Here is a 13,927-nt window from a genome sequence, read left to right on the forward strand (position 1 = left end):
ATGGCTGGTAAATAACCTGCGCACACGCTTGGTTTTCTTAAATGAGATAGGGTGTGCTGCAGTGGGAATATTTTCCTCATCCAACTTCAGAATCCGGTTGACTGATTCTATAAGAGAAGAGAATCAAGCGACACTTGATCAGTTGGGGGATTCTGAGGGGCTGACGTGTCAGATTCGAATTCAGAGTCGTGCTCTCTGTGAACCTCAGGAGAGGGAGAGCGAGGGACAGGAGTCGCTGATGCTGAGGTGCGAACGGGACTAGGGGACGCGTCATGGGTCCGCTTTCTAGAGACCTGATCATCCCTTGAACGAGTACGGCCCCTGCTGGTGGACAGTTCGCGGCCGACACCAGAGCCCTCCTCGGGAGGTAAGGATGCTTTCTGACTTAGAGAGTCCTCCGACCGTGACAGGGATGCAGCCCACTCCGGGGTACTAAGCGCAGAAGACCCGTCAGCAGCGGCGGCGAGGGGCGTTGTAGCGCAGTCCGGGTCGCAGTCCATGCACTGGGTAAGGCAGACTTGCAAGTGGTACACATGGTAAAAAACGCAGTGTGGTTCTTAGCAGCCCTTTAGCCTCCTTAGATTGAGACATAGCGCTCCTGAAAGGGTTAACGGCAGCGTTTGTCCACAGCTGCAGGGAATGTGCCGGGAAGGTGTTAAGCTTTAATCTGAGGGCAGATGCAGCTTACCCATGGTCCTGTGCTGTGTCCCCCAGGAGGAAAGCGGTGGCCCTGTGGTGTCACCCGGTATCCGGCTGTCCAGAGCAGGCTGAGGTAAAAGACTTGGCCCCGTGAGATTAGAACTGCGCGTCTCATAAAGAATGAGAGGCGCCAAGAGGAGGGGGCGGCGCTGATAGTGTGGGCGGTGCTATTCAAATTGCGGCCTAGTAGGCCGGAAAAGCCGGGGACTAAATTTTTGGCCTACCCACGGTAAGCGCCGAGAGCGGGGGGCCGCGATGGGGCGCCGATGCACCGCCGCTGACACTAAGTCAGCGCTTCTCCCGGGGACCAGGACCCGACCCTGTACCTCTACTCCAGTCCTCAGGCAGGCCGCGCTGTCCGGGCCATCCCTGCAGGTCTTCTCATCCTCCTGGGCTGATGTAGCAGAGCTGGAGGAGTTCTTAAAGGGAGCGCTATTCCAGTCTTCTCTATTGCACTCCAAGCGCTTGCCCTCGTATCCGTGGATTACCGCGACCGTAAAGATCATCGCCATCATCGCCAGAGGAATCAGCCCCAATCGTCGCAGGAAAGGGTACAGGGAGGTATACTCCGCGTGCTTGCCTGTTGTTGGTTCGAGGGAGAGCGGGCCGTAGAAAGGAGCCATCGCCCCCTTCACTCCGTTAATTAAAAAAATACAAATTTACAGAAAAATCAAAAATAAAATAAAAACGGTGGGGTCTGAAACCAGACCCAAGTGCCTCCTATAGACACTAAGCAAGAACTGGAGAAAATCTCATCCAGCGAGAGGATGTATACTGCAGGGGAGGAGTTAACTTTTTTTCTGGTTTAATTAGTGTCTTCCTAGTGGCAAGCAGCATAACACCCACTGTCTCTGTGTCCCCCAATAAGGCGTAGGAGAAAAGACATTTACAACGCTGCCACCCAGACGTTTACAAAGCTGTGATTGAAAAAAAAAAAAAATCACAGCAGCACCAAGAAACCAGAGACCAGCACTTCCCGCAAGGCAAAGGAGAAGGAAAGAGCATCTCAAACATCAGTTAGAAGATATTTTGTAAGTGACAAAGTTACTTTAACAATAACAGCAGATGTGTTTAAAAAACTGATCGAGCTTGTTGTGAAGGACAGTGTACCATTATTATTTGCACGACCAGCTTTTACAGCTCTTAATGGAGAAATGGCCCGCAAACTTGATGTTTCTCTGGAAAGAGAAAGTATTAGAAAATTAGTGATTGAAAGAAACCCTTAACCAAAAGGAAGATCTTAAAAAGACTCTCAAGAGATGCTTTGTGTTTCTTCAAATGGATGCCTGCACACGTCACAGAGTGAACTATTTTGCTATCAACGTTCGATATGTTTGTGACAACAAAAAAATTGTTACTAAGACGCTGGCAGTAAAAGATACTAAAGCTCATCAAAGCAGCCAGTTTCTCCAGACCTTAGTGGAAAAAGTTCTGCGAGATTATGAACTCAAAAAAGAACAGGTTCTTGCTATTGTAACGGACAATGCTTCCAACATAAGTAGAAAGAAACTGATGAATGAGAATAATGAAGGTGAACAGCAGCTAGAAAACATTTCTCATTTAGTATGTTGGAGATGGAAGGCCACAGTCCTGTTCCCATAATGGAGAAACAAACAGATATTACCACAGAAGAACAGCAAAGTGATTCTTTACAATTAGATGATCTTGTTGAAGCTGCTTCATACCTCTTTCCTATTCATTACATGTGCTGTGTTGTGCACACGCTGCAGCTGGCAATAAGAGATAGTCTGCAAAAGGGACATGCTGGAACTCTGATTAGCAAAGTGAGGAAATTGGCTATTGCTGCCAGAACCCCTAAAATTGATTACATCTTGAAGAGACGTGCTGGAAAAGGGGCAATTATGGATGAAGTCACACGGTGGGGCAGCACCTATTTAATGATTGGGCGATTGCTTGAGCTTAAACCCTTCCCTTGTAGATATGGCCAACCCTCAAGTAACACTACATGAAGGTCAATGGCTACAGGTGGCTGAATTGAAGGAATTGCTTCACCACCCATTTATAGTGACTAAAAAATTACAAGCTGAGGATTTAACTCCTGGAATTTTTATAAAGGAGTGGACGAACTGGTTGTTTCGCCTGTCCCAAAGAGGAGGTTAATTGCAGATGACATTGCTGCTTCAATGAAACGGAGAGAGACACCGCTATTAGAAAATAAAATTCTTCAGGCAGCTGTTTATGTGGACTCGAGTCATCGTATACTGCTGGATGATCAGCAGCTTACTAAAGGAAAAGAAGCTCTGACTGAGGTAGCAGTTAGGATGAGTGGGCTACAGGACTGCTAAGAGCAAGAGGACTCGGGTCCTGCCAGTGCTGCTGCTGCGGTTTCTTCATCCTCATCAGATGAGGCGTTTGATTTCGACAAGTATTTGGACGACATGTGGCAGGCAAAGCATTGCCGCAGGGAAAAAGATTCCACTCCCATAGAGAACAGATTGACCATATTTCAGCAAAATTTTTCACTTGCTCTCAAAGAAGTAGAAGAGTTCAGTCGTTCATCAAAACTGACTGTGCACAAGGCAATTTCTTTACACCCTGAAATTGTTAGAGATGTTGCCCGTGTGGTTACGGCTTTGCCACCAACCCAAGTTAGTGTAGAGAGGTTGTTCTCTAGCCTTAAAATAATTAGGCCAGATTTGAGGTAATCTATGAAGGAGGATCTGATGAAGGTGATACTATTTTTGGATTAAAAATCCTAGCTAAATAGTAATGTTGACTGAACCCACAAATTTCAATGTAATCAATTTATCCATAGATAAAAGGGACAAATTTATTAAATTGAAATTTGTGGGTTCAGTCAACATTAATGTCTATGACCTTTATAATCATGAGACTTTGCTTGATAATTAACTAGTCAGAAACTTGGCAAAATGATATTTACTAGAGAGTTACCCAATTTCACTTGATACCTGTTAAACTCCACTTTAGATCCTTTGAATCTGAAGACACACGGACTGCAAAAGCATGGGGTCCACCTTGCTGAGTCTGGGCCACAACATCCTGTTCCTGAACACAAACATATGAAGGTCTTAATACTACATGAGGAATCCCAAGAATGTATTTAAAGTTCATTTGCATTCATTTTAAACAATTTAGAATGGGGGACTGGCAAATCCCTAGTATAACATTAGCGATGCCATAATAGCTCTCTTAGGAAGCACAATGTAGGCTTTTTATACTATCAAGAAGTAGCTCATGATTACCTTAAGACATGAGACTAAATTGAAGATAGAAATGTATAAAGATCGGGCCGATTCAAAAAGCAGCTTTCTGGTCACTACATTTTTGTACAATTCAAAGTTTTTATGTCACTCCCGCCAATTTATTGAAAAATCAGTGAAGTTTTGGTAGGGTGGGGGCTTAGTCCTAGCATAAAAAATGACGACAACAGAAATGTACACCAGCCACTGCATGGCGTACATTTCTGGCCGTGGTGCACGAGAGTTGGAATGTGTGGCAAATTCATTTAAGAGGCGCAAATCTTGGCGCATCTCACCTCAGCGCTACCTTCATTAAGCCAGTCTTAATGAATCAAGGCCACTTGGCTCGTGTTCACAGGAGACCGTGTTTTTTGCTATCGACAGCAGTATTGTTATATTGCTGTATATAGCAAACGTGATCATACGAATGCAGGTTCATGCCCCCTCTAAGGGAACTAATAATTACAATAAAAGTAAATAAAAAAAGTTTTTTAAAAAATAAGAAAATATAGCAACATTTAAAACACCTTTCTTTTCTTTCCATTAAAAATTAAGAACTGAAAAAAAAAAAAAAAAAAAATATATACATATATCTGGTATTGGTATATTCAAACTACATGATGAATTAACCCAAACCGCTAAACGAAGTAACGAGAAAAAAAAATATCAAGGTCAGATTTGCGTTTTGTGGCCACAACAACAGCACAAACAAAAAAATAACATCAAACCTACCATGAAAATTGTGTTATGGCTCTTGGAAAATTGCAACAAGCTATCATTTATTTTTACAAATTTCAGATTACTTTTTCACTATTGAACAAAAAAAAAATGCATGTTTTGGTATTCGCCATAATTCTACTCACCTGGAAAAACATATCTCCAGGTCATGTACCATATAATAAAAACAGTTAATTAAAAAAAAAAAACAATTGAGAAGTTTTTTCGACATTTTACTGCACTTGGAATTTTTTTCTCCCACTTTCCAGTGCATCACATGAGAAAATGGATTGTGTCATTCAAAATTACAACTCGTCCTGCAAACAAAACAAGCCCTCACACAGCTATGTCGATGGAAAAATAAAAAAAAAAAATATGGCTCTTGGAAGGAGGAGGAAAAAAAGCATAAAAATACAAAAAAAAAGGGGTATTAGACCTCCCAGTAATTCTGTTTCCAGTAGTCCCTCAGGACAGCACCATGGAGGTAGTCCTCCCTTGACCTATAGCGGGACAGGATCACAGAGAGGTTAAAAGGCCCCTCCCACCTCCACCCTCCAGTGTTTTTTCAAAGTACCACCGAGGATGGATGGAAATGGTCTACACACGCCCTTACAAACGCGTATATAAGAGACCATTTAACAGCTTCATCTTAGTCTCGAGCCATGGCGACCTGACGGACGAACGATCTGCCGGAAGATTGATCCCGTGCAAGCCTAAAGACAAACATAAGGGAGGGAATTAAGGGTGCTGTCCTGAGGGACTACTGGAAACAGAATTACCGGTAGGTCTAATTCCCCTTTTCCATTTCGTCCCTCCGGACAGCACCATGGAGAATACCAAAGGAAAGATCCCAGGGTGGGTACAGAAACCCAAGGACCCAAGTCCTAGGCAAGAACCAGGCCAGATATAGAAATGATCTGAAAGATCAAAAGAAATATAGATATCTAAAGAAATCCGCAAAGAAACACCGTAGTGAGTGTCTGATCTATGTCTATAATGGCCAATTTCAGTATGAATGTGGTAAACAAGGTATGCAGCAGAAACAGAGTGAAACACGCACCTTGTATCCCAATACCAATAATGAACCGCAGTGAATTATAGTTGTTGTGACAGATACTTATAAACACCGCAGCCACAGAATGGGTTTAAAAACCTTATTGCCCAGCAAAGTATGGTGATAGCCACAGCCACAACACCATGAGGACTGTACAGACCAGTAATCCGCTGCATGTGGTTACCAACAAAAGACTGTTCCTTCAGCGGTCCTCCTGGGCTCAGGTTAAACCCTGGTTAGGGATCAGCTTACCATAGTACAAGGAAACCTGCAAGACAGAGACCCTGGACTGCAGGAAGATCAAACCAGTAACAGTTAGTACATGGATAATGGCAGAGCATTGGGATGCACATACATTACTCATCCAGGAGATCATGTCTATTCCGAATCCTTTAATATCTAAACCCCAAGTAAGGGTTTTATATATATTACAGAAACTAAGGAAATCTGGCAGGTAATATCTCCTGCCATTACCAACATTGGCCTTCTCATTAGAAGCACGGAAAGGGAAAATTGGATCATCACTCCTGTTTTACCTACAGTATGTTAGAGACAGGGAGTCTGGACTCTGGAATCAATGAAAGTGTTGTTGGTGGGGGGTTGTTGGTAAAAATCCTCTGATACGAGAGATTATTTCGAACTGCCTCTCTACGAGTCGTTAGTCCAGACATTATATATAAGTCAACTTATCTATCTATATATACACACACATATATACCCACATGGCCTAAAAGGCAATCTTCTCAGTGATATTTATACACCCAGACTGCCATGGTGGGAGTAACCATACCTTATAGCTAGAGAGAGTAGTTTTCTCCCCATCTCAGAGGGGGATTACCAACTGTGAGGCAATGGGACTATGGACTGTAAGAGTCCTGGTTACCGATTCTTTATCTTCGGAGCCCTGACTGCTGTAAGAACAGTGGGTGTGGGATCATCTGCCACCTGACGCAGTGCTGTTGTTTCGCCACGGGGTACAAAGGCAGTGATGCAGTCCCTGGTAAACATAATACAACAGACTTTTGAGACTAGAATTTGTCTATTGGATGTTGATCATGGCAACTAGTCTGATTGCTGTATGTGGAGCTGGGAAGGATTCTGTCCTTCTCCCTCCTGGGATTTACTGCTCCCAGACAGTAGTATGTTCCTTGTAGGATGAATCCAAAGATGTAGGTCTCCCTTTAAAGCTACAGTAATAATGAAAGAGACTTGCCTTTAGCACTCAAGGCAGTAGCTCCCTGAGAGTTCTGTTCCAGACGGAAGAAATGCTATTATACTAGGCCAATTCAAGCATAGGTGTTTTTTTTGTTTTGTTTTGGGTTTTTTTGCTATCCCGGATGCCAAGAATGAAGCAACAGAAGCTGGATCTGGGTCCAAAACTCAAGGACTCTGGGCCCGAGACAAAATGTAAAGTGGTAGGCCAACAATACAGGGTGCGGCAACACAACAAGGCACAAGTCAGATGGTCCAAGCCAGAAGCCCCAGCCAGAGGCACAAAGCCACAACGCCCAAAGTACTATGAAGCACTGAGGCACCATGATGTACTATGAAGCACTATGAAACACTAATGATACCCCATGAGGCACAGGGGCACCAAAGCACTATGATGCCATCTGATGCACCGAAGCATTATGACGCACTCTGATGCAGAGACGCTATGAAGCACTATGATGCCATATGAAGCAAAAAGGCACTTATGAAGCGCTATGATGCAATATGATGCATAAAGCCACTAGGAAGCACTCCGATGCAATATGATGCACAAAGGCTTGATGAAGCACTCTGATGGAATATGATGCACGAACGTACTATGATGCAATATGATGTAATATGATGCAATATGATGCCAAGGCACTGTGAAGCTCTATGATGCAATATGATGCAGAGGCACTTTGAAGCATTATGATGCAATATGATGCCAAGGCACTGTGAAGCACTATGATGCAATATGATGCGGAGGCACTGTGAAGTACTATGATTCAAATATGCACAGAGGCACTATGAAGCACTATGATGCAATATGGTGCAGAGGCACTGTGAAACACTATGGTACAATATGATGCACAAAGGCACTATGATGCAATATGATGCGATATGATGCAGCGTCACTGTGAAGCACTCTGACGCCATATGGTGCAACCTGATGCAGTCAATATAATGCCTAGAGGCACTATGACGCAATCTGATGTACTATGATGCAATATGATGCAGAGGCACTGTGAAGCACTATGATGCAACCTGATGCAGAGAGGCACTATGATGCATAGAGGCACAATGATGCAATATGATGCATAGAGGCACTATGAAGCCATATGGTGCATCCTGATGCACTCAATATAATGCCAAGGGGCACTCTGATGCAATATGATGTACTATGAGGCGATATGATGCAGAGGCACTGTGAAGCACTATGATGCAATCTGATGCAGAGAGGCACTATGATGCATAGAGGCACAATGATGCAATATGATGCATAGAGGCACTATGAAGCCATATGGTGCAACCTGATGCACTCAATATAATGCATAGAGGCACTCTGATGCAATATGATGTACTATGAGGCAATATGATGCAGAGGCACTGTGAAGCACTATGATGCAATATGATGCAGAGGCACTATGATGCCATATGATGCACAAATTAACTATGAAGCCCTATGCTGCAATAGGATGCATAGAGGAACCATGCTACAATATGATGCAACGTGATGCACTCAATATAATGCATAGAGGCACTTTGATGTAATATGATGTACAGAGGCACTATGCTGACCTATGATGCCTCAAGGCACTATGGATGCAATATGATGCACTATTATGCAATATAATGCAGAGGCACCATGAAGCAATCTGATCCATAGAGGCACTCAATATAAAGCATAGAAGCATTATGATACAGAGGCACCATGAAGCAATATGATGCATCAAGGTACTCAACATAAAGCATAGAAGCACTATAATGCCATATGAAGCATAGAGGCACTCAATATAATGCATAGAAGCAATAAGATGCAATATGAAGTGCAGAGGCACAGACAGACTACAGCTCTGCTTGAAGGTGCCAAACAAGAGACCAGGCCCCCAGTTACATCCAAGAGACTCTGAATGGAACATCTCACTTGTCAGACTGACTCCACCCGAAGGAGGTAATTACTGAGCTGCAGCTGGAGGGCCGTCTTCATGGAGACACTGTGCTGCATTAACTCCATGTGTCCTCCTATGGGTTCGAATCATGGGATGTAACCTGGACATATGGACTTATTATAGCCCAGAGGTACAAGGCTTAGCTGCATATATGTGAAAATATACCTCAGCACATGAGCAGCTTCGGCACAAAGGCATGAGACTAGCATCAGCCCAGAGGCCTAGGCCATCAACATAGCATTCCACCGTGCACTTACCTGTGCTGGCTCCATACCTGCTAGAAAACCAGGGGGAGCTTGTAACGCCGAGAGCCCACCATAGAGGGAAGCGGCGTCCCGTCAGGAATGCTGCATTACTGCCAATGATTTCCTCTCCTGTGCCCTACGAGATCCAGGAAACCAGCCTGCTGCCTGTCTCGTTCTGCACTTCTGCGTTCTACCGTGGAACGCATGCCGACCTGCTCTGGCATCACCGGAGGAGCGACGACCTTCTCCGCCACTCGGCGTCGGAGCCGAGAGCCTCTACTGCGAGAGGAAGCGGCTCTACCCAGGGGCCTCGTCCGCACCCTGGTCTCTGTGGCTGAGGGACCCCACCAGGAGGGTTTCAGCCCCGGGCTACATGACAGGGGGAAGGTTTGGACCAGCCGCCCGATCCCCCTGGCCCTGGTCTCTGTGGCTGAGGGACCCCCACCAGTAGGGTTTCAGCCACGGCCTACTTGATAGGGTCAAACATTCACCTTCTATCTTTACTCCTCATAGAGCAACCTCTAATACAACCGTCCCCTTTGGGACAGGAAAAACACTGGAGGGTGGAGGTGGGAGGGGCCTTTTAACCCCTCTGTGATCCTGTCCAGCTATAGGTCAAGGGAGGACTACCTCCATGGTGCTGTCCGGAGGGACGAAACGAAAAAAGTGCTCCACATTTACTTAAATTTTTAATGTTGTTCCACTAGAAATTTGGTGTATTTTATCTAATAACTGTACTCAATGTTTATACCTTGCATCCACTAACTCCCATGAAGGTTACATAAATAGGCTTACCTTTGAGTTAAAATGGAGAGATTTCTGAAAAAAAACGGAGGAAAAATCTTTACTGCTAAATACTAATAACTCTTTAAATTCTGTCTACATTACACGACAAATAAATTACTAGTCAATGTAAAAAAGGAAAAAAAAAAAAAAAAAAACGGAAATCTCAGTATAAAGCCTCCACTTCTATAGATCAGGTGAAATCAGACATGTCAAGAGCAACACCCCAACACCACTTTTATCTCTAGTAATAGGAACATGAAATTACTTCCTGCCAAGAGCCCAAAAACTGCTTATTGGCAGATGAACCCTTAGGATCGGCTCAATGTTTGGGAATTTATCACAGAACACAGTTGTGCCCAATCAACAACTCCATTACAAAAAAAAAAAATTGGAATCTCAGTCCTGTTTTGGTAGAAACTCATTAATAAATGTGTTCTTATTATCCATGTCACGTTTTCAGCAACTTTTTCAAAAACTTCCTTGCGCCCAAAGACCTGCTTTAACCCCTTCACTACCAAGGGTGGTTTGCACGTTAACTCCCGGGCCAATTTTTACAATTCTGACCACTGTCCCTTTATGAGGTAATAACTCTGGACCGCTTCCATGGATCCCGGTGATTCTGACATTGTTTTCTCGTGACAGATTGTACTTCATGTTAGTGGTAAAATTTCATTCATATAACTTGCGTTTATTTGTGAAAAAAATGGAAATTTGGCGAAAATTTTGCAATTTTCCAACTTTGAATTTTTATGCTCTTAAATCACAGAGATATGGCACACAAAAAACTTAATAGATAACATTTCCCACCTGTTTACTTTACATCAGCACAATTTGGGAACCAAATTTTTTTTTTGTTAGTAAGTTATAAGGGTTAAAAGTTACCCAGCGATTTCTCATTTTTACAATACCATTTTATTTTTAGGGACCACATCACATTTGAAGCCACTTTGAGGGGTCTATATGATAGAAAATACCCAAAAGTGACACCATTCTAAAAACTGCACCCTCAAGGTTCTCAAAACCACATTCAAGAATTTTATTAACCCTTCAGGTGCTTCACAGGAATTTTTCGAATGTTTAAAAAAAAAAAAATGAACATTTGACTTTTTTTCACAAAAAAAATTACTTCAGGTTCAATTTTTTTTATTTTACCAAGGGTAACAGGAAAAATTGGACTGCAAAAGTTATTGTGCAATTTGTCCTGAGTAGGCTGATACCTGATATGTGGGGGGAACCACTGTTTGGGCACATGGCAGAGCACGGAAGGGAAGGAGCGCCGTTTGGCTTTTTCACTGCAAAATTGGCTGAAATTCAGATTGGACGCCATGCCACGTTTGGAGAGCCCCTGATGTACCTAAACAGTGGAAACCCCCCACAAGTGACCCCATTTTGGAAACTAGACCCCCCAGAGGAACTTATCTAGATATGTGGTGGGCACTTTGAACCCCCAAGGGCGTCACAGAAGTTTATAACGTACAGCCGTACAATTAAAAAAATCATTTTTTCCACAAAAATGATCTTTTCACCCCCAATTTTTATTTTCCCAAGAGTAACAGGCCCTCAAAAGTTATTGTGCAATTTGTCCTGAGTACGCTGATACCACATATATGGGGGTAAACCACTATTTGGGCACATGGCAGAGCTCGGAAGGGAAGCAGCGCCATTTAACTTTTTTGGCTGGAATTGAGATAGGACGCCATGTCGCGTTTGGAAAGCCCCTGATGTGCCAAAACAGTGGAAATCCCCCAATTCTAACTCCAAACCTAACCCTAACCCTAGCCCTAACCCTAGCCCTAATGGGAAAATGGAAATAAATAAAAAAAATTTTTTATTATTTTTCCCTAACTAAGGGGGTGATAACGGGGGAATTGATTTACTATTTATGGTGGGTTTTATGTTTGGCAGCTGTCACATGCTAAAAGACGCTTTTTATTGTAAAAATAGTTTTTGCATCACCACATTTTGAGAGCTATAATTTTTCCATATTTTGACCCACCAAGTCATGTGAGGTCTTATTTTTTGCGGGACGAGTTGACGTTTTTATTGGTACCATCTTTGGGCATGTTACATTTTTTGATCGCTTTTTATTCCAATTTTTGGGACGCAGAATGAACAAAAACCAGCGTTTCATGAATTTCTTTTGGGGGGGTGCGTTTACACCGTTCCGCGTGTGGTAAAATTGATAAAGCAGTTTTATTCTTCGGGTCAGTACGGTTACAGCGATACCTCATTTATGTCATTTTTTTATGTTGTGGCGGTTTTATACAATGAAAACAATTTCTATATAAAAAATAATTATTTTTGCATCGCTTTATTCTGCGAGCTATAACTATTTTATTTTTTTGCTGATGACGCTGTGTTGTGGCTCGTTTTTTGCAGGACAAGATGACGTTTTCAGCGGTACAATGGATATTTATATACGTCTTTTTGATTGCGCGTTACTGCACTTTTTGTTCGGCGGTATGATAATAATCATTTTTTGCCTCGTTTTTTATTTTTTAAGGGGTTCGCTAAAGGGGTTAACTAATGGGACAGTTTTATAGGGTGGGTCATTACGGACGCGGCGATACCAAATATGTGTACTTTTATTGTTTTTTTGTTTTTTTATTTTCAAAAAATGAATTAGGGAATTTTTTTTTTTTTTTTTAATTATTTTTACACTTTTTTTTTTTTTTTACTTTATTATAATGTCCCATGGGGGACATCACTGTCCTGTGACAGATCGCTGACCTGTTACATCACAGATCGCTGTGACAGATCAGCGATCTGTCACAGGCACTGCTGCAGGCTTCCTCATGCCTGCGCTCTGTGGGCAGTGAGGAAGCCAGCTCCCTGCAGGCCCCCGAAGGTCCCCGTCGCCATCTTGGATCCGGGAACCTGCAGGGAAAGAGCCCCCCGCAGCAGCGCTGCACATTGCGCTGCTGTAGGGGTGGCAGGGAAGCACGGAGGGAGCCCCCTCCCTGCCGATGCTTCCTTTAATCCCCGGTGCACCGCGATCGTGTTTGATCGCGGTGTGCAAGGGGTTAACGTGTCGGGGGCGGTCCGTGACCGCCTCTGACACATTGTGCCGAGTGTCAGCTGTGATAATCAGGTGACACCCGGCCGCGATCAGCGGCGCTCACCACGTGAGCGCCGCTGATCGCATTAGACGTACTATTCCGTCCTTGGGACGTAAGTCCCAGGTCACATGGACGAATAGTACGTCCAATGTAGGAAAGGGGTTAATAAAGCATCACTCCAGCATAGTGTTAAACTTAGCAGCCACTGTCTTCAGCTCTTAACGTCACCACTCGGGTCCCATGCCGCCATATTGTGAACGCAATTTCTGACTAACCAGAAGTCAGAGGCAACGGTCGTGAGCTCTCATAGTCTTACATTGGGTTGTGACGTCCAGATCGCCCAGCCAGCAGTGGAGCGATCGGGCAGGTCACAAGCTGCAGAAGACCAGTTGAAGATGAAGATGGCGGCTGGTAAGTACAAGACTAGGGGGAGGGAACTTAGATTAGTAGCATCACTCCAGCTCTGCAATACAAAAAAAACTCTGGAGTTGTGCTTTAAGGGTGGTTCCAGTCTTTACAGCATGCATAAAGGAGTTGCACATCCTGCTGTTCACTTTTCCCATGTTCTCCTAATCTCCTCATCAGTCAGACTCTTTCCACCAGTTTGCAGAGTTTTTGAGAAAACAACTAGGCCATACACTACAAAGTGCAGGACAGTGGATCACTGAATAATTATGGATTCTCAAAGCAGCAGTACATTAGCCAGCGCTTTATTAAGCTTATTAAGTTCACATCAGTAAGTTTTCATTTTATAATCCAATAGGCAATAAGATATCATACCTGCTTCTTAAAGTCCTCTGAAGCTGACAACTTTTTCTGTTAAAAGAAACCAGAAGATGCCATTTTATAAGTTCATCTCTTATGAGAATAACCATTACATGTCACCTGTACAATGGGATCACAAGAGACTTTTTTTTACAGTCTATATTTCAGGAAGATTGGTGTAGGGACGATGAACACGAGCCTCTGGATTGACAGATTTGAGAGGCGCATTTACACCCTA

The 13,927-nt window shown here is 43.5% G+C and overlaps 1 protein-coding gene across 1 annotated transcript in view; it reads right to left on the bottom strand.

The window, feature by feature from the left end:
- Positions 1–13,927, bottom strand: part of TMEM87B (transmembrane protein 87B) — a 116,208-nt gene that overhangs the window by 76,041 nt on the left and 26,240 nt on the right. The window contains exons 5-7 of the mRNA XM_073545162.1: positions 13,705–13,740; positions 9,875–9,898; positions 3,630–3,726 (exon numbers count right to left, since the gene is read on the bottom strand). Coding sequence (XP_073401263.1) covers positions 3,630–3,726; positions 9,875–9,898; positions 13,705–13,740 — 157 coding nt within the window. The remainder of the gene's footprint in view (positions 1–3,629; positions 3,727–9,874; positions 9,899–13,704; positions 13,741–13,927) is intronic.

Source organism: Dendrobates tinctorius, unplaced genomic scaffold (assembly GCF_039654945.1).
Source record: "Dendrobates tinctorius isolate UK_male_01 unplaced genomic scaffold, ASM3965494v1 ptg000140l, whole genome shotgun sequence".
Classification (NCBI taxonomy): Eukaryota; Metazoa; Chordata; class Amphibia; order Anura; family Dendrobatidae; genus Dendrobates; species Dendrobates tinctorius.